Raw genomic sequence first — 19,833 nt, 5'->3', positions numbered from 1 at the left:
AATGAACGAATTCCTATGCCCCAGAAATAACCCAGAGATGCATTTTAAATAAAAGGACACATTCCGCTCATGTAAAAACACGATGATTCCCAGACCGTCCGCAGGCCGGATTGAGAAGGTGATTAGGCCGCATCCGGCCCCTGGGCCTTAGGTTGCCTACTCCTGACCTAGAATAAAGCCAACATGGGGGGAATGAATGTAAACAGCTGTGGTTGGACTACAACTCCCATAATCTCTGACCAGTGGTGCTGCTAGCTATGGACGATGGGAGCTGTGGTCCAAGAACAGCTCTAATCACTGGACCACAACCCTTCCCTGTACACTCAGAGTCTTTTGGGGAGGGGGCAGCCACCCCCTTCCTCCCAGCGCCACCCTTCTTTACCTGGCGATGCGGCTCTGCAGGTCCTCCACCTGGGCTGCCATCTGCTTCACCTGCTCTTCCAAGGTGGCACAGGCATGCTCCCGGGCGCGCACTTCCTGCTCCTTCTTCTCGATGGCCTCGCTGAACTTCTTCTCCCACTGCCTGGACTCGTCGATCACGCGGTCCCTGTCGTCCTGCAGGGAGGACATGCTCCGGGTGAAGGCAGCCAGCTGGGCCAAGGTGTGGTTCAGGTTGCCTTGCAGCTGCTTGGCCTCCTGGTCCTTCTGGCGCAGGGATTCCCGCAGGTCCCGCGCTGCCGCCTCCGAGCGGGCCTGCTCCCTCTGCAGGGCCTGCAGCCTCTCCTCCATGTTCCTCGCCTCCTTCGAGTGCTTGTCCTTCTCCCGCTCCAGCCGCCTCTCGAGGGCCTTCTCCTTCGCCCTCAGCTGCGCTTGGACCTCTGCTTTGCTCGCTTGGAGCTCCTCTCTGGCCTTCAGGCTCTCGGCCAAGACTCTGGCCGCCTCGCTCTGAGTATCATCCAGCGAGACTCTGCAGGCGGCCAGCTCTGCTTGGGCCTTCTGGGTGTCCTCTTCGGCCTTGGCCAAGCTCTTCCTGGCGGCTTCCAGCTCCTTCTGGAACTCACTCTGGACGAACTCCAGAGCCTTGATGGTCTTCTCCAAGCTGCTGGTTTTCTCCTGGCTTTTAATGCAGCCTTTCTGCAGCTCCTTCACCTCCTGCTGCTTCGCCCTCAGCAGCTCCTGGAGCTCCTTCACCTGTGCCCGGCCGTTGTCGCCCTTCCAGGCACCTTTCAGCTTCTCCACATGCTCTTTCTTCCTCTCTGCATCTGCCTTCTCCTGCAGGAGATGCCGTTTCTCATCCTCCAAGCGGTCCAGGGCCCCTCGAAGGCTCTCCACCTCGCTCAGGAGCTGCTGGTTGTTGCTCTGCAAGTCCGCCACGTCCTGCTGGTAGTTCCCGATGCTCCCGTTCAGCTCCGCCAGCTGGTTCATGAGCCTCTCCTCCAGATCGTCCTTCTCGGCCTCCAAGGCCTCTTTCAGCCTCAGGGCTCCGGCAAGCTGCTCCTCCGTTTGCTGGCCGGCTCGCTCCATCTCCAGGACCTTCTCCTGCACAGCTTCCACTTCCCGGCCTTTGGCAGCCAACAGTCCCTCCAGCACTTTCTTCTCCTCGCTCAGGGTCTCCACATCCCTCCGGACCCTGCTCAGCTCCTCCTCCACCACCTGCCTCTTCTCCTCCAGGTCTGCAACTTGTTCAGTGAATTGCTGCAGGGACCCGTTTGTTTCGTCACGAGGAGGGCTGGCTTTGCAGATTTCGTCTTCCTGTGTGGGAGTGGCTTCTGGAGGCTGCCAACGTGATCCTGAATCTACCTGAGCCTCTAGGGGCTCCACCAAGGAGCTGGAAGTGACTTCCTCACTTTTCGCTGCCACCACCACCTCCTCCTCTTTCACATGTGCTTTGCTTTGCAGCGCCTGCCTCAAGTCCTGGATCTGCTGGTTCAGGGTGTCCTTCTCAGCCTTGAGAACCTCCAGCTGGCTGGAAAGGGATTTGCAGTCTTGCCTGGAGCTCTCCAGCTCTTCTCGGAGGTCGCCGCCTGCCCCTTCTGGGCAACCGTCCGCAGGATGGATCTCCGCCCTCAACCGCTCATTCTCCTCCTCCAGCTCCAGGATCTTCTGCTGCTTGGACTTGGCAAACTTCCGCATCTTCTCCCGCATCCCCTCCATCTCCTGCTCGGCCCCCTGAAGGCGGGCATCCGCCTCCCTCTTCTCCGCCTCCACTCCCTTCAGCTTGAGGAAGAGCTCCTGCTTCTCCTGCCGGACACCCTCCACCACCCGCTGCATCCTCTCCGCCTCGTCGCTGACGTTCTCGTACGACTGCAGGAGGGTCTCGTATTCCGCCTGCAGCTCCGCGTGCTTCCGCTGCCACTCGGAGAGCTCCTGGGCTTGGGAGCGCCGCAAGGCGTCTGCCTCCTCCTCCAGCCGGGCCTTCTCCTGGGTCAGGCCCTCCAGGGCCAGCTTCAGGCTCTCGCAGGAGCTGGAGACATTCTGGTTCTCCACCAGGGCTCTGTCCACTTCCGTAATGAGCTTCTCCCGCTCCTCTCCGAGGGCCGCCAGCCTCTCCCCAAGGGCCTCCTTCTCCTTCCCCAGCTTGGAAGCTCGGTTCTCTGCCTCTGAGAGGAGGCGGGACATCTTCTCCAGAGCAGCCTTGGTGCCGGCCAGCTCCTCCTTCACGGCCTTACTCTCCTTCAGCACCTCCTTCCTGGAGATGAGTGCAGCCTGCAGTTTCCTTTGCAGCTGGCTCTTGGACTGCTCCTCGGCGGCCGCCACCGCTTCCGACTTCTGCTGGGCTTCAGCCTCCAGGCGCTGGGACCGCTCCTTGCTCTGGGCCTCCTCCAGCTGTCCTTGCAGGGCCTTGAAGGCCTCCTCTCTCTCCTGCAGCACCGCCTGCAGGCCACGCAAAGACTCGCTTTTGTCCACTAGCTGAGCATTGAGGTGTTCAATTTCTTCCTTGCTGGCCAGCTGCTTCTGCTCTTCTAAAGCTGCTTGGTGAAGCCTCAGACCCTCTTGCCTGGCAGCCTCGGCCTGGCTCTCCTCCAGCTCTCGCCCAAGGCTTGCTGCACGGGTTTCGGCCTGGCGGCAGGCTTCCTTCACTGTTTCCAGCTCAGCTACCAACTGCCCGACTTGCTCCTGGAGCTGCAGAGCTGCCTCAGACTTGCTCCTGAGCTCCCCTTCCAGGTGCCTGACCTGGGCTTCCAGCTCCTCTTTCTCAGCCTTGAGCTTCTCAAGGTCTGCCTTGAGTGCTTCCACAGCTGCAAAATCTTCGGCCGCCATGGAGCTTCCAGGGGCCGGATCTTCAGGAGGGAGAGAGGCCTTCTCCAGGGCCTGGCTCAGATCCTGGAGCTGACCTTGCAGCTTCTCCTTCTCTCGGCTCTGCTGCTCAAACTGCTCCTGCAGGAGACCGTAGTCTTCCTTCTGCTGCTTGAGCTGCTCGCGGTGATGGCGGTTCTTCTCCTGGGCCTTCTTGATGGTGTCTTTGCGGGAGGCCAGGGCTTCCTGGAGCTTCCTCTGCAGCTGCTCCCTCTCCTGCTCCAGAGCGCAGATCCTCTCCTCCAGATCACCCCTCGGCTCTCCTTCCAGGCTGGGTTCAGCAGTGCTGTCTGACGGAGGAAGAGCAGGAGGAATGGCGGAGACCTCCATGCTTTCTCTGGCTGGTGCCTGTTTCTCGGGGGCTGAGCTGCGGCCCTCAAGTTCAGCTCGCAGGGCACCGATGAGGAGGTCCTTCTCCTGCACACTCTGCCGAAGCTCCCCGACCACAGCCTGCAGCGCAAGCACAGCGGACTCCTTTTCCCCCAAGATGCGCTGCAGCTCGGCCTCCTTTTCCAGAACCAGCTGGCCCAGAGAAGCAGCCCTGCCTCGCCTTGCAGGGCGCCCGTTGCCTTCTGCGCTTACGCTGCTCTCAGGGGGTTCCTCATCCTCTCCATCCTTATGGGCCTCTGGGACTCTGGCCCCAGGCCCTGCAGGCTCCCCGCTCCCTGCTTCCAGTGCCTTCTCCAGTTTGTGGACCTTGCTCAGGAGCTCCTTCCTGCTGACAAGAGCTGCCTGCAGCTTCTTCCGGACGAGCTCATTTTCCTTCCGCAACGCTTCCGCCTCCTCGCTGGTGGGCGAAGATCTCTCCTCCAGCTGCTCAGGCACCTTCTTTTTCTCCTCCTCCTCCGTCCCCACGCCCTGCTCTCTCGTCTCCTTCCTTTCTGCCACCAGACTCAGCTGTTCCGTCAGGCTCGCCAACTCCTTCCCCATCAAGAACTTCTCCTCGTTCAGCTGCACCATCCGGCTCGACATGCCCATGCTGACTTCCGCCATCCGCTGCTCCCGCTCCGCCACATCCAGCCGGAGCCTCTCCACCTCGGCAGCGCTCTCCAAGAGGAGCCCCTGCAGCCGGGCGGCTTCCGACTCCTTCAACGCGAGGCTCTGGGAGAGCTCCTCGGCCTGGGCGGAGGCCTCCTGCAGCCGTCCTGACAGCGCCTGCCTTTCCTGCTCCCCCTCCTCCAGACAGCCTCTCAGGCTCCTCCCCTGCAGGTCCTGCTCCGCCAGGCGGCGCTGCGTCTCGTCCAGGTCTTTCTGCAGAGCGGCAATCTTCACCTCCTTGGACTTGGCCTCGTTCTGCAAGCTCTGGAGCTGCTCCTGCAGCAGGGCCAGCTGGGACGCCCCGCTCTCATGGTTGGAGAGCCGCCGCTTCTCCGAGTCGGCCAGGTCCCCTTCCAGCCGCCTCACCTGCTCCTCCAGCTCCTTCTGCTGGGACAGGAGCTGATCCCTCTCGGCACGGAGAGTGTCCACGGCCCCAGAGGAACCCTCTGCCAGTTGCTGCAGCAGCCTGATTTCTGTGTCCCTCTCTTCCAAGACCCCCTTGTGGAGCTCCTCTGCTTCCCGCAGCCCGTCAATTTCGAGATGCAACCTTTCCAGTTCTTGCGTTGCCAGAGAAGGCTCCTGAGCTGCTTCTCTGTCCTCCGTGGAGAGGTCGTCTTTCCCCAAGAGTGTCTCCGGAAGGGGAGAGGACTCCTCCTGAATTTCTACGGTGACCAGCGAGCTGCTGCTCGAATCGCTCTGGATGAGGACCACCCCGTCTTCTTCTCCGCCGCTGGCTTGTGACTCCCCTGGCGGCGGAGGCTCAACTCCTGCAGGGTCCTGAAGCTGCCTCTTCAGGAACGCGATCTCTTCCTGCGCCTCTTGCATCTCCAGCATCAAGACGGACAGATCTTTGTGTTTCTTCGCAGAAAGGTAATCCAGGACACCAGGGGGTGTGTTGTCCGTGGCCTCTGGGCTGGGCTGAAATGAGGAAAAGGGGGAGTTTAGTTCTCCAGCAAGGCAAAGTTTGAGGAATGAGCACGGCAGAGGGAATCAGAGCTCCCATCTCTGCCACCTCCCCCCATGACTGTACCACGGGGATGACAGGGGGCCTATTTTATTTTTATTTTTTTATTATTATTATTATCATTATTATTATTATTATTATTTTGAGCATTTGTAGCCTGCTCATTGGCTGAAATGCTTCCACGGTGGCTTACATACAATCAAGACAGTCCCTTCCTGCAGGTTTACTAGCCAAACACGACACACAAGGGGAAAGGGACAGGGAGGGAAGAGGAAAAGTATTGCAGGGCTTTTGTTAAAAAAAAAAACAGAGATAATTCAAGAAACCAAATCCAGGAGATGGAAGCGGGGCAAAGGGGGGGGGGGTCCTACCTGAGCTAAGGCAACAGGATCATCTGGTGAGCAGAGGCCTTCAATGCTGTTGCTTCCCAGACCGTCAGGCACACCTAGCCAAAGAACACAGGAGAGAGTCAGCTGCAGAAAAAGCCAGCACTTTTAACTATTTGAAAGTTTTAAATTATTGATATTAATTTTTCAAGGTGACAGTTATGACCTACAAAGCTTTAAACGGCTCAGGACCGCAATACGTCAAGGATCCCCTCTCTCCATATGAACTAACTCAGTCCCTGCCATCATCCTCTGATGCCCTTCTGCGTGTGCTCCCTCCATGAGAGGTCCCGAGCAGTGGTGTAGCGTGGGTTGTCAGCACCCGGGGCAAGGCAAGTAATTTGTGCCCCCTAACCCGTGGATTTTAGTAGGGGCAGAGAGCTGCAAGTGCGAGAGCGCCCCCCCCCCGATGTTGCGCCTGGTGCGGCCGGCCCCCCCTGCACGCCCCACGCTACACCACTGGTCCCGAGGCCTTTTCTGTGGTGGCTCCCCACATGTGGAAAGGCGAAAGCAGGCCACCTGAAGCCCCTCCACCCGTCCCCTAAGTGCCTCCCCCCTCAATGCCTGCACCGCACAGCTTTGAGATGCTTACTGCCAGGCCCAGGGGAAGGGTCATCAACTCCAGACGGCAGCCCCAAAGATTGCATTTCAACGCCTGTTTCAGCACAGCTGACCTTCTGGGAGAAAAGGGAAGAGAAAAAGGGAAGCATTTTATTATTATTTGTTTTATAAAATTTGTATACTGCTTGATTGTAAAAAAACAACTACCAACCACCTCAAAGCAGCTTATACAAAAAGAATGAAATAATAAATTAAGATCAATAAATTTAAACTTTCAAAGTAACCATGGACAAAAAGCAGATTAAAATTCATATCTACTTTCTAAAGATCTGAACAGGCTTGTCTAAACAACAATGCTTTTAGCAGTCACCAAAAAGAGTTTGGTGACGGCGCTACTGGCTATCAATCGGCAGTGAGTTCCAAAGTGTAGGGGCTGCCTTACTAAAATATTGAGTTTTTTGTCGCACTTGTAACAGCGCCAGCTCTGCCGATTGAAGCGGATGACTAGCCATGTGTGGGGTAAGCTGATCCCATAGGCAAACAGGTCTTGAGTTTTACCAACCACCGGACTGGCTGCAGCACTAGACAGAAACTGTCTCCTTTGCAGAAAACCCACATCAAGGGGACAAGCTGACTGTATATGAAGAATTCTCATAACCTCAGCTTGGTGTTCTCTTTTTAACACAGCTTTGTTTTTCCTAGTGGATTCGTTCCCCTCCTGCAGCAACCATTTGCCACACCCTCAAAGCTCCTTGCAAGAAGCTTTTGTACTGCCCTTCCTGACTGTTGTGACTCATCACTGACCAAATCTCATGGCTCCCCTGCCTGCAGATAGGAAGATATTTTGCTCTGCTGAGCCTGGAGCCTTTGAAGGAAGGGAAAGATGAATGGAATTAAATCCCAAGGGCAGAGCGCTACTGATTTTCCCTCCAGGCTGGGGGGAAACCTCAGCAGACCCCTCCACAAGGCAAGTAACCCTCATGAATTGGGCTTCCTCTGACAGCAATGGCAAGTTTGTGATGCCAGAATTCAGGGTTCAGGGGAGCCAACTGCAGCACAGCAAGCCGCACTTGGCGTAACTTTCAGACATCTTTGTGACTCTCTCAGTCATTTCTACAGAACTCCTTTCATGGATTTGAGGCTACTGTCTGTTTGGAAACCACTTTGAGTTTTTTCCAACAATCAAGCGGAATATAAATTTTATGAAACAATATATGGTTCACTTTAATCTACTGGTCTGATACTTGCTCCTAAAAAGACACCCAAGATGTCATTTTGATTAGCGTTCCTTCAGATGCCAATGATACATGTACCGTATTTTTCCATCTATAAGACGCCCCCATGTATAAGACGCCCTCTATTTTTGGGGACTCAGATTTAAGAAAATGGGGGGAGATGGCCCAGAGTATAAGACGCCCCCAAATTTTAGGGTGTATGTGTGTGTATATACACATATACAAACACACACATACATGAATGATGTCTGAGCTACAAGAAAAATGCAAATACAGCAGGAGTTTCTCATTCAGGACAGGTGAAAAGGAGAGCTGTTCTTTGCCAGTGGAAATTAAGAGGCAGCTGTGCATTTTGACTCTCCCAAAGAACCGTCTGGCTGCAGAGGGGCCAGGGAACTGCAGCGGCTTGCCAAGAGAAAAAGCTGAGAGCATGAAAGATACTCTGCACATGCAAAATGTAGGGGAAACACAAGGGGAGAAGGGTCACCTCTGAGGAAGCAACGGCAGTGCTCTGAAAGCCCAGTTAAGAGGGTGGGCAAAACTCCAGGTGAAATTCCTAAGCGTTCTCTCTCTCTGTGTCCCATGTTAAGCCTCCTAATAATAACCCAGCAAAGAGGATTGCTGGCTGCAGCCAAGAGGGCAGCTTAGCAGGAGCCGTTCTCAGGCAAAGTGCTTAGCCTACTGGAAGGGCTTCTTCGTCCATTCTACTTTTGCTCGGAGGTTACCTGGTTTGACTCTGCCGAAACCACAGGGAATTCGAGCCTCTTTTCCAGCATGGCAACTTCGGAGCGAAGGGTCTCTGAAAAGGAAGACGAGGGAGGAGAGGTGTTAATCAGAAGAAGAAGACAAGGAGGAAGCGGGATCTGGAAGGAGACCGGAGTTTGGGGTCAGAGCTGTAAATGGAGTGGTGTCAGGCCAGGCCAGGCCAGGCCATGAGCTCATATCCTCTCTGGAGAAAGGAGGGTTACAGGGTGTCCTGGAAGAGGTGATGGCACAGGGACACGCTTCTCAAGAGCGATGCTTTCTCAAGGGAAAGTAAAAGCTCAACAGGATTGAGGCTCTCTGCAAAGGATGAGGACGGGAAGGCTGGGAGGGGAGCATTTCAGGGAAATGGCGCAATTTTCCCTACAGGGGACTCGGGGTTGTTAGCATAATTGCCTTCATGAATTTGTCTGCATTGCATTTAACGCCATCCAGGTTGAGGCCATCCCCTTTCACCTCTGGAACAAGTTCCATAGTTTAACTATGACGAAGGGCTTCCTTTTATCTGCCCCAAATCTTCAGCTTCCGAAAGGTAAAGGGTAAAGGGACCCCTGACCGTTAGGTCCAGTCGTGGCCGACTCTGGGGTTGCGGCGCTCATCTCGCTTTACTGGCCGAGGGAGCCGGCGCACAGCTTCCAGGTCATGTGGCCAGCATGACTAAGCCGCTTCTGGCGAACCAGAGCAGCGCACGGAAACGCCGTTTACCTTCCCGCCAGAGTGGTACCTATTTATCTACTTGCACTTTGACGTGCTTTTGAACTGCTAGGTTGGAAGGAGCAGGGACTGAGCAACGGGAGCTCACCCTGTCGCGGGGATTCGAACCGCCGACCTTCTGATCGGCAAGTCCTAGGCTCTGTGATTTAACCCACAGCGCCACCCGCGTCCCAATTCATGGGGGGAGGTGGCAGAAATGGGAACTCTGATTCCCTCTGCCGTGCTCTGCCTGATGCTTAGCCTGCCATCTTGGCTTCTCAACTAGCAGAATCCACTTGCTTTGAAGAGGCGGATCACAGGAGAACAGGGGGCCTCTCCCTTGCAAGGTTGTTAAGGGTCTATTCATCTGTTGCCTTAAAAAACACACACACCTGCATGTGAAATCTTAAAAACCCATCCAGCTTAACAATAGATCAGTACCACCGCCTCCAAGCACAAACACCCACTGGCGCTGCAACAAACATGATTATCGTAATCTCTCAGGAGTCTGGCTGTGTCAAGATCTCTGCCAAGAACACTCTGAATTATCCCGGCTGTGTGCAAACCCTGTACAAGATCAGCACACACAAGTGGTGTGTGTGTGTGCATAGAGACCTTGGAAGGCCCTGATCCAAGAGGCGAAGTCCAAGTTGGAGCACAGGGCTCAAGAACTGGGTCGGCTTTTGGTTGGCCAGGCACAAGCCAGCAGGCAGGAATTTTAACTGGGTTCAGTGAGTGTTCCACTGAATACACTGTTGGGGGTTAGTTTCTTTTTAAGGGTGCCATCTACCCACAACCCTGGGCCCTTGCAAAGGAGAGGGGCTGGAAAGCTGAACAAAAACTCATAGTCTTATCATACGAGGCCCAACTCTATTTCCCCCCTTCCCAAGAGAGGGTTAAATGAAAACGGGGCCTTTTTCTGTGGCGGTTGCCCAGTTGTGAAATGCTCTCCCCGGCACCATCACTGCATGTCTTTAGGTGCCAGGCAAAAACATTCCTCTTTGCCCAGACCTTAAATAACCTCTTGCCTATTAAAGGTGGAGGAAGCTGTTACCACACTCCTTGGCAGCAAATTCCACTGTCGAACAGCTCTTACTGTCAGGAAGTTCTTCCTAATGTTTAGGTGGAATCTTCTTTCTTGTAGTTTGGATCCATTGCTCCGTGTCCGCTTCTCTGGAGCAGCAGAAAACAACCTTTCTCCCTCCTCTATGTGACATCCTTTTATATATTCGAACATGGCTGTCATATCACCCCTTAACCTCCTCTTCTCCAGGCTAAACATGCCCAGCTCCCTTAGCCGTTCCTCATAAGACATCGTTTCCAGACCTTTGACCATTTTGGTTGCCCTCGAGGCTTGACAACCATATGTCAGGAGTGCTCTGATGGTGTTTCCTGCTTGGCAGGGGGTTGGACTCGATGGCCCTTGTGGTCTCTTCCAACTCTATGATTCTATGATTCTACGATGATTTTATTATGATGCTGTGTATTGTTATACTCTGTACTATGTTTTTACTATTATGCTGTGTAAGGTATGTTCTTAACGTTGTACACCGCACTGGGGTCTTTGGATTAAGGGTGGTATATTTGTCAGTATCATTGCCCTCCAGCCCATTGAACCCATAGCTCTTCTCCCTTTCCCTGGAACCATTAGCAGTTGCTCTTCATCTTAATCTATTTATACGGGATTCCTGGGGGGAAGCCACACAGCCCTGGCTGGAGAAAGCAGATCACAAACAGGTTTTAGAAGGTGGAAAGTGGCGAAAGAAGGAGGAGAAAGGTACCATTTTCAGCTTGCAGAGCTTCCAGAGTCTTGCGCTGCTCATCTTGCCAGGCATTTCTTGCAAAAGCTGCTGCGTCCTCTCCAGTGGCCAGCTGCAGAGCAGAAGGACACAGAGAACACAAATTAACTTTTGCAGATTGATGTGGGAAATAGATGGAATGGAGTGATGAAGGGACACATGCACAGCTGGCGGGGGCCAGAAACAGGCTGGTCTGCCCCTCCCTGGTTCGCTGGGGCCTTCGGGGAAGCAGTTACCTCGCTCGGCGTAGAGAGCTGCTTTCCTTCCTGAGCTGCAAGTGCTTTGGGTTCGGCCTGTGAATGGTCAGACTCCTTGGGCCTTTCTGGGAGCTCCCCTGGGGAAACAAACGCGGAAGGTTAGTTTCCCAGCCACATCTGGAGCCAGCGCCACCTCTTCTGCCCCAGCGCTAACAAAGGGCTGCGTCATCCTGCACCTTACACTTGCGGAATTTGCTTTTCTGTCAGTGAGTGGTTGTCACCAGGACTCAGCTTTCACTCTGTAAAAGGAGGACAAGCTTCCATTCTGAGAGCTGCCCTCGGGTCCACTTTTAACAGCCTGGAGACAAAGGCTGCCAAAAGGCGCAGCAATCAGGATGGCGGGTCTGCAAGCTGACCTGTTCCTCAAGCCAATGCACCACCGCCGTCCCAAGCAAACCCCCCAAATGCTGCCAAACTCAAGCCTCGAACGGCATAACTAGTGTCAGACAAGGTCCCAGGAGACCAGGGTTCAAATCCTCATTCGGCCATGAAATTTGCTTGCCGACCCTGGGCCAGCCACCGTGTCTCAACCTGGCCCACCACACAGGGTTGTTGTGAGGATAAAATGGAGGGGGGAAGGTGAACCACGTGTTAGGATTCTTGCTCCGTGTTTGCAGTCATGAGATTGTTGTCTATCACATGACGGTGTATGTTTTCATTCCACATAGTGGGAAGTGACGGAGACAGGATGTTTATGTTACAGTGGTGCCTCACAAGACGAAAATAATCTGTTCTGTGATTCTCTTCGTCTAGCGTTTTTTCCGTCTTGCGAAGCAAGCCCACTGAAGGATTAGCGGATTAGCGCTATTAGCGCTATTAGCGGCTTTTAGCGGCTTATCTGCTGATCGGATCAGCTGATAAGCGGCGTAGCGGCTTAGAAAAAGGGGGGGAAGGGGAAAAAACCAGCAGGAACTTGCAGGACATTGTCGTCTTGTGAAGCAAGCCCATAGGAAATTCGTTTTGCGAAGCACCTCCAAAACGGAAAACTCTTTCGTCTAGCGAGTTTTCCGTCTTGCGAGGCATTCGTCTTGCGGGTCACCACTGTACTGTGTTCCGTGAAATGGGACTATTGTCCTTTGTCTTTTTGCTGTCTGATGAGAAAGAGGAAGGAGCTAAGTCAGAATGCTAGGAGTGTATTATATGTAAATAAACGTAGATTAGCCAAAATGCTGTGCTACCGAGTTCTGTTACGCAAACTGCAAATACTCTGCAGGATCGTAAGTATGCTGATGCCTCTTGGTATCAGTCGCTGTGATATTCGGGCTGAAGAAAGCTTTTGAAGCTCCCGAACGATCGACCAGGAGGGAGAGAACATGCCAGTCGGGCATGTGTCTCTGCCAGGGTCCTACACGAGAGTAGGACGGTCCTAGCACCACGTACACCACCTTGAGCCTTAGAGGAAAAGGTGGTTTATAAATGTAATTTTTTAAAAAAACAACACAGAAGAACAAATACAGTCAAATCTCATGTTACGTCCGCTTCATTTTACATTCTTTCAGGTTACGTCCCGCGGCGACCCAGTAGTACCGGAAAGGGTTACTTCCAGGTTTCGCTGCTTGCGCAGACGCACAAAATGACATCACGTGCATGCACAGAAGCGGCGAATCACAACCCGAGCATGCGCAGACGCGCCACTGTGGGCTGTGTTCCTTTCGTGTTGCAAATGGGTCTCCGGAACAGATCCCGTTCGCAATCAGAGGTACCACTGTATCTAGGACCGATCATTCCAACACAGTGAACAGATGCAAACCTTGAAAAACTGCTCCCGCCTCCCAAGATTCCAGAATTTGTCCTTTCAAGAATTCAGGCCTATTTCCATTAACCCCCGAGATCTCTGCAGACGAAGGCCTGCTTCCTGACCTTGCTGCGCCAAAGAGCCATCCTCAGAGAAGTGCTCCGGAGGCCGCTCTGCGTTCTGCCGCAGGTGAGCGTTCTCCGACTGCAGAGCCTCATAGCTGGAGCGCATATCCTGCTCTGCTCTTTGGAGCGCAGCAATCTCTTGGCTCTTCTCTGCCATTTCCCGCGCGTGTCTCTCCTCCGCATCTCGGCTCTGGCGCTCGCAGTCTGCTCTCGTTCGGGCGAGCTCCTGAGAGAGCCGCTGCACCTCCTCCTGTGAGCGGTGGGAGGCCAGCTTCTGCTCTGCCAGTTCCAGTTCCAGCCTCTCCACCGGGCTCTGGGACTCCTGCCTCTCGGAAGCAGAGGGGCTGTGCAGGGAATCCAGCTCCTCCTCCACCTTCTGGAGTCTCTCTGAAAGGACCTTGGGAAGTAAAGAGGAGAACACACATGCCTTTCAGGGGTGCAAAGCGATTTTTGTGTATGCACAGAACCCTGGGAAGACCTTTTCCATGTGCCTCCCCCTCAAGAGGTCCGGAGGGTGGCAACACAAGTACAGGGCCTTTTCTGCAGTGGCCCCCCCATTTGTGGAATGCTCTCCCCTAGGATGTTCACCTGTTGCCTTCATTATGCACCTTTAGGCTCCAGGCAAAGAAGTTCCTCTTTAATCAGACCTTTGGCTGTTTGACATCCTATATCCTTTCCAATGTGTTTGTGGAAGGGGAGTTATTGGTTTGTGGATTTGTTGTTGTGCATTTTGTGTTTCATCTTGTATTTTTATGCTATGAACTGCCCTGAGACCTACGGACGGAGGGTGGCATACAAATTTAATAATAATACGGCAGTACCTCAGTTCTTGAACGTTATCTGTTTCAGAAGACCGTTCAACTTCCAAAACATTCGAAAACCGAGGCACAAAGGGCAGCCGGCGAATTAAACTGAGAAAATTGAAAAACACGCAGCAGAAGCCGTTCAAAAAGGGAAGCATTTACTACCATGTTTTCGGCATTCGGGTTCCAAAACATTGGTCAAAGGAGACGTTCGAGAAACGAGATACCACTGTAGAAAGATGTGATTGTATTGTACTGCAGAATTGAATGTCACAGAGACATTGTCAACAGTCTATAAAGAATTCTCCCTCTGGAGTCTTGTAGGGAGGAAGTCTCCTTCTTTAAGCTGATGTATGTGACTTCCCTGAAATGCTGGTCTGCTGGGACTACCGTATTTTTCCATGTATAAGACAATGTTTTCCTTAGAAATAACAGGCAAAAACTGTGGGTCATCTTATACACGGATAGCAGAGGAAGGACGTGCGATTGGTGGCAGCAGCCAGGAGGAGATTGGTAGTGCCGATTGGGCGTGTGACTGGTTGCTGTGGCAAGGCCTGCTCACGATTGGCTGTGGCTGCGGCAATTGTGCAGTCTATTTACGGTAGTGGCGAGGTGTGCGTGCAATCAGCTGTGGTTGCGTTTAGTGTGCATGCGGGCTGTTGGCGGCGTGCGTTCAAACGATCAATGGATGTGGTCGCAGATCGAGTTGCGGTGGTGCCCCCCCCCAAAAAAAACGCTCAACAACTCTGCTCAATCCCCTCCCCAAAAAATAGGGATGTTATACACAGAAAAATATGGTATTTGCTCTGTGGGCAATTGGCTAGAACATGGGCAGACAAACTAAGCCCGGGGGGGGGGCGAATCCAGCCCAATCGCGTTCTCAATCCGGTCCACAGATGGTCCGGGAATCAGGGTGTTTTTACATGAGTAGAACGTGCCCTTTTATTTAAAATGAATCTCTGGGTTATTTGTGGGGCCTGCCTGGTGTTTTAACATGAGTAGAATGTGTGCTTTTATTTAAAATACATCTCTGAGTTATTTTATTATCTCGGCCCAGTATACCTGAAGGAGTGTCTCCACCCCCACCGTTCTGCCTGGACGCTGAGGTCCAGCTTCGAGGGCGTTCTGGTGGTTCCCTCATTGCGAGAACCAAAGCTGCAGGCAACCAGGCAGAGGGCCTTCTCAGTAGTGGCACCCTCCCTGTGGAACGCCCTCCCACCAGATGTCAAAGAGATAAACAACTACCTGACATTTAGAAGACATCTGAAGGCAGCCCTGTTTAGGGAAGTTTTTAATGTGTGACATTTTACGGCCCACGGCTGAAAAAGTTTGCTGACCCCTGGGCCAGAATGTGCTGCATCACAGCTTGTCACACACTGGGCTCCAGGTTTAGTGGTACCATCCGCCAACGGGCAAAGGATGGAGAGGGTTGATGGGTCGACAGTCCCGCTTTGCAGCAGAGGGAGTGGAAGCCTCTGAGCCCTTCCTGCTCTTATCGTCCTGAATGCAAGTACCTGTTTCTGCTCTTCGGTAACGTTCAGCTCCTGCTGCAACAATTCCACCACCTGCGTCCGCCCCAGCAAGGCTGCCTCCTGCTCCTCCAGCTTCCGTTGCAACAGCCGAAGGTTCTGAGACAGAGAGAACACCAGTTTTGCCAGGCTCAGAGGCACAAATCCAGAGATCGCAGCACGGACCTTTCACTTGCGGGCTTCTTTGTCTCTGGCTCTCCTCGCCTGAGCCCTCCAACCCCTTTTACTGGCCCAGACTGGAGCGTGTATCTCACCCCTCACCCCCAAACCTCTGCCAACGCACCTGCTGCATTTCCGCTTCCAGATCCGAACGGGCGGCTAGCTGGTGCAATTCGGCCTGGTGCTGGTGGGACTGTTCCTTCAGGAGAGAGTCCTTCTTCTGAACCTCCTCTTGCAGAGCGCTGAGCTGCCAACAGAACACACCAGTTAAAAAGCTGCTAGCAGGAATGCCCTGTGCCTTGGGAGTCAAAAAGGTTTTTCAAGGAGCAAAGAAACTCATACAGTGGTACCTCGGGTTACAAACGCTTCAGGTTACAGACTCCGCTAACCCAGAAATAGGACCTCGGGTTAAGAACTTTGCTTCAGGGTTAGAACAGAAATCGTGCTCCGGTGCCACGGCGGCAGCAGGAGGCCCCATTAGCTAAAGTGGTGCTTCAGGTTAAGAATAGTTTCAGGTTGAGAACGGATCTCCGGAACGAATTAAGTACTCAACCTGAGGTACCACTGTATTAGTATTTTAAATCTAGTCCAGCAACCTGTCTATGGGAAGCCCACAGACAGGACCTGAAAACTATCAGGCAACAAAATTATCCTCCCCGCTTGTGATCCCTCGGAAACTGGCATTCAGAGGCAAACTCCCTCCAACGGTGAACATAGCCTTTGCAGCTAGTAAAGGTAAAGGGATCCCAACCATTAGGTCCAGTCGTGGCCGACTCTGGGGTTGCGGCGCTCATCTCGCTTTATTGGCTGAGGGAGCCAGCGTACAGCTTCCGGGTCATGTGGCCAGCATGACTAAGCCGCTGCTGGCGAACAAGAGCAGCGCACGGAAACGCCGTTTACCTTCCCGCCGGAGCGGTACCTGTTTATCTACTTGCACTTTGACATTCTTTCAAACGGCTACGTTGGCAGGAGCAGGGACCGAGCAACGGGAGCTCACCCCGTCGCAGGGATTCGAACCCCCGAATCCCCTCCGACAGTCATCCAAGTTGATGACCACCATCGCTTCCTGCAGATGGGAGTTCCATATTTTTACTATGCACCGTTTGAAGAAGTATCTCCTTTTGTCTGTGCTGTTCAATGCACTGAGGCATTACCTTTGAATGCATCTCAGAATAAACTGCTGAGAAGCCAGTGGCAGGAGGTGGCCACGACCCAACTCGACGTACAGAGAGTTCCATTTATTTATTTATTGCATTTACATCTCACCTTTTTCTGCAAGGACCTCAAGGTAGCGTACGTGGTTCTCTCCCTCCTCATTTAACCCCCACAACAGCCCTGCGAGGTAAGTTAGGCTAAGAGGAAGTGAGTGACTCCCAAAGCGACATGGAGAACTTCATGGGATTTGAACCCTGGTCTCTTAGGTCCTAGCCCAACTCCTTAACCTCTATGCCGCAATTCCAAATTCTGCCCTTGCTCAAACGAGTCCCAGAATGCCAAAAGAAGTGACTAAGATACAGTGGTACCTCGGGTTACAGACGCTTCAGGTTACAGACTCTGCTAACCCAGAAATAGTACCTTTGCTTAAGGATTTTGCTTCAGGATGAGAACAGAAATCGCGCAGCAGCAGCAGCAGCGGGAGGCCCCATTAGCTAAGGTGGTACCTCAGGTTAAGAACAGTTTCAGGTTAAGAATGGACCTCAGGAACTAATTAAGTCCTTAACCTGAGGTACCACTGTATTACAAAAAGCCTTCACAACCTCCTCCTGATGTTTGATGTCTTATCGTGGTTTTTAATATTCTGTTGAGAGCCACCCAGAGTTGCTGGGTAAACCCAGCCAGATGGGCGGGGTATAAATAATTGTTGTTGTTGTTGTTGTCAGGGAACTGACATCAGAGCGGAAGGAGAAGGAGAGGCTCCCAGATTCTGCAGGGGAAGGTACCAGCACCAGGGGGAGATGCAGCTTGGTAGAGGAGGAAGGAAATCGGCGTAACACCAGGGATCCAGGGGGGCAAATGGGGGAAGCGGAGGGAGAGCTCCGGGATTCTTCCCTGGACATCAGTGAGGAGAGCACAGGTCCTCCACTACCCACGCCCTCCCTGCGCAGAAGACTCCCGCGCAGTGAGAGGCGGAGACGACTGGGAGTCAGACAGCTTTTATGCTGGAAAAGGTTTAAGAAACGCTCACAGACAGATTCTGCCAGCGACTGAGGCAGCCAGGCTGAGATGGGCTGTGCAGTCCGGACGGTTTAACCAAGGCAATTAAGCCCCCTAACGGGGACAGTTTACACACGAGTAACTCAAACCCATTACATTGTTGTTTCCTCCCTACCTGGGCCTGTGCTTCCTCCAGGCTTCTTGTTTTTGCCTCCAGCTCTTCCTGCAGCTCCCGACACCGCCTTTGCAGAAGCTCGGTCTCCTCTTCCCGCTCATCCCGCATCCCTTGGTCACTCTGAAAAGGAGGCAGCGAGTTACTGAAAGGGAGTGATCTGTGAACAGCATACTTCTGACTGGGAAAGAAGAGGTTCGGTTAACCCACTGGCCAAACACTTCTGAGCATTTTTTAACGCATTAGCTTCATTAGAACACAAACATGGCTTTGAAAGGATATATGATTTCTGACATGATTGAGAATCGTAGAGCCAGGGATGGAGAACTTTAAAGCATTAAAATCGGGATGTGGAAAACATGGAAACAACGAGGAGAGACAGGACTGAGATTTGGAGATGTGCTTCAGAGGTCCAGACTATGGGAAGCCCCGAAAAATCAACAAATACAATTTGGATTATAACTTGGCCTTTTTTTAATTTTAGTTTTTTATTTTAATTGGATTATGATTGGATATGTTAACTGGATGCTTTTTATTGGAAAATTAATAAAAATGATTTTTTTAAAAAATAACACTAACATGGCTTTTCCCTTGGCTCGTCATAATTTAATCTTGTAGCTAAAGCTTTCTAGATGTGAAAAGAGGCACACTGCCAGTCCTCACTGATGATAATAATAATAATAATAATAATAATAATAATAATAATAATAATAAAATTTATTTATATCCCGCCCTCCCCAGCCAAAGCCGGACTCAGGGCGGCTAACAACAATAAAACAGTACAACAGTACAACACAACACTCTAAAATCATTCATTATAAAATTAATTCAAATAAACCACTGGCAACCATTGGGCCAGAGCTTCGCAAAGATTGCCGAAGGAGGGAGTCAGGCTGTGCCCTGGCCAAAGGCCTGGTGGAACAGCTCTGTCTTGCAGGCCCTGCGGAAAGATGCCAAGTCCCACAGGGCCCTAGTCTCTTGTGACAGAGCGTTCCACCAGATCGGAGCCACAGCCGAAAAAGCCCTGGCTCTAGTTGAGGCCAGCCTAACCTCCCTGTGGCCTGGGACCTCCAAGATGTTTTTGTTTGAAGACCGTAAGTTTCTCTGTGGGGCATACCAGGAGAGGCCGTCCCGTAGGTACGAGGGTCCTAGGCCCTATAGGGCTTTAAAGGTTAAAACCAGCACCTTAAACCTGATCCTGTACTCCACCGGGAGCCAGTGTAGCTGGTATAGAACTGAGTGAATGTGATCTCGCAGCGAGGACCCCGTAAGGAGTCTCACTGCAGCATTCTGCACCCGCTGGAGTTTCTGGGTCAGTCTCAAGGGCAGCCCCACGTAGAGCGAGTTACAATAATCCAGTCTGGAGGTGACCGTCGCGTGGATCACAGTGGCAAGGTCAGGGCGAGAGAGGTAAGGAGGAGAGGAGCTCGCTGAGAGGTTCCTGGGGAAGCACATCAGAAGCCAGAGGGGCAAGGACTTTCTGGCGATGTGGAAGGAGCTCAGGTCCACGCAGCTCACTAGCATCCGCCACAGCTTAGCACACAAGAGACACAAGCAGCGAACAGGGACAAAAGTGTTTCAGCAACCGGCTGTGTGGCTCAGCTACTTCCCAGGGCAAAGAACGGCTTCTGAGAGCACGGAGGGCAGGTGAGGTCCAAAAATAAAAAGGTGTGCCGTATGGAAAGTAGAGTAAGCATTCTGGACCAGGAGGCTGGCTAGTCTCACCTTTGTGGAAGAAAGAGGGTCCGTTGCGGGCGATGCAGCTCCCTGTTCTGAAAGTTGCTCGAGCAGCTTGCTCTGAGATGCCAGCTTAGCTTTGGCCTGCAGTTTCAGCTTCCGCAGCTTGGCTTCCGCAGCCTGCTTTTCTTCCTAGAGGAGGGAATTTTTACATACAGGAATGACAGCATGTTCAAAGGCTGACGTGAGCCAAGGCCCTGCAGTGGGGCACGAGGCTGGGCTCAATGGCCTCCTGACCCCCATCTCGGTTTTGCAATTTTAAGCGTCGCAGCAGACAAAAGGTTCCCAGTTAGGGAAGAGCTGAGCAGCGACGCCTCCCACAGAGGAACGGTACCTGTAGCAGGGCATCCTTCTGCCGCAGCTGAGCATCCTTCTCACGCACCAGGTCCTTCAGCTGCGCCACCAGCCTCTCCATGTGGCCCAGCCGTTCCAGAACGTCCTCTGACGTCTCCTCCCCATTCTGCTGGTTGGGCTCCAGGACCGGGCC

The 19,833-nt window shown here is 52.9% G+C and overlaps 1 protein-coding gene across 3 annotated transcripts in view; it reads right to left on the bottom strand.

The window, feature by feature from the left end:
- The window catches only part of GOLGB1 (golgin B1), a 77,033-nt gene that overhangs the window by 50,552 nt on the left and 6,648 nt on the right, over positions 1-19,833 (bottom strand). For 2 of the 3 annotated variants that reach the window (XM_082238676.1, XM_082238674.1), the window contains exons 3-14: positions 19,681-19,833; positions 19,335-19,478; positions 17,613-17,732; positions 15,408-15,530; positions 15,110-15,223; positions 12,793-13,189; positions 10,912-11,009; positions 10,658-10,748; positions 8,147-8,220; positions 6,218-6,302; positions 5,611-5,684; positions 383-5,193 (exon numbers count right to left, since the gene is read on the bottom strand). In XM_082238676.1, the coding sequence (XP_082094802.1) occupies positions 383-5,193; positions 5,611-5,684; positions 6,218-6,302; positions 8,147-8,220; positions 10,658-10,748; positions 10,912-11,009; positions 12,793-13,189; positions 15,110-15,223; positions 15,408-15,530; positions 17,613-17,732; positions 19,335-19,478; positions 19,681-19,833 (6,284 nt within the window). The remainder of the gene's footprint in view (positions 1-382; positions 5,194-5,610; positions 5,685-6,217; positions 6,303-8,146; positions 8,221-10,657; positions 10,749-10,911; positions 11,010-12,792; positions 13,190-15,109; positions 15,224-15,407; positions 15,531-17,612; positions 17,733-19,334; positions 19,479-19,680) is intronic. The other variant, XM_082238675.1, reaches the window with a different exon arrangement.

Source organism: Podarcis vaucheri (genome assembly GCF_965113315.1).
Source record: "Podarcis vaucheri genome assembly, chromosome: 10".
Taxonomy (NCBI): Eukaryota; Metazoa; Chordata; class Lepidosauria; order Squamata; family Lacertidae; genus Podarcis; species Podarcis vaucheri.
This window is presented reverse-complemented; position numbering and strand designations above follow the sequence as displayed.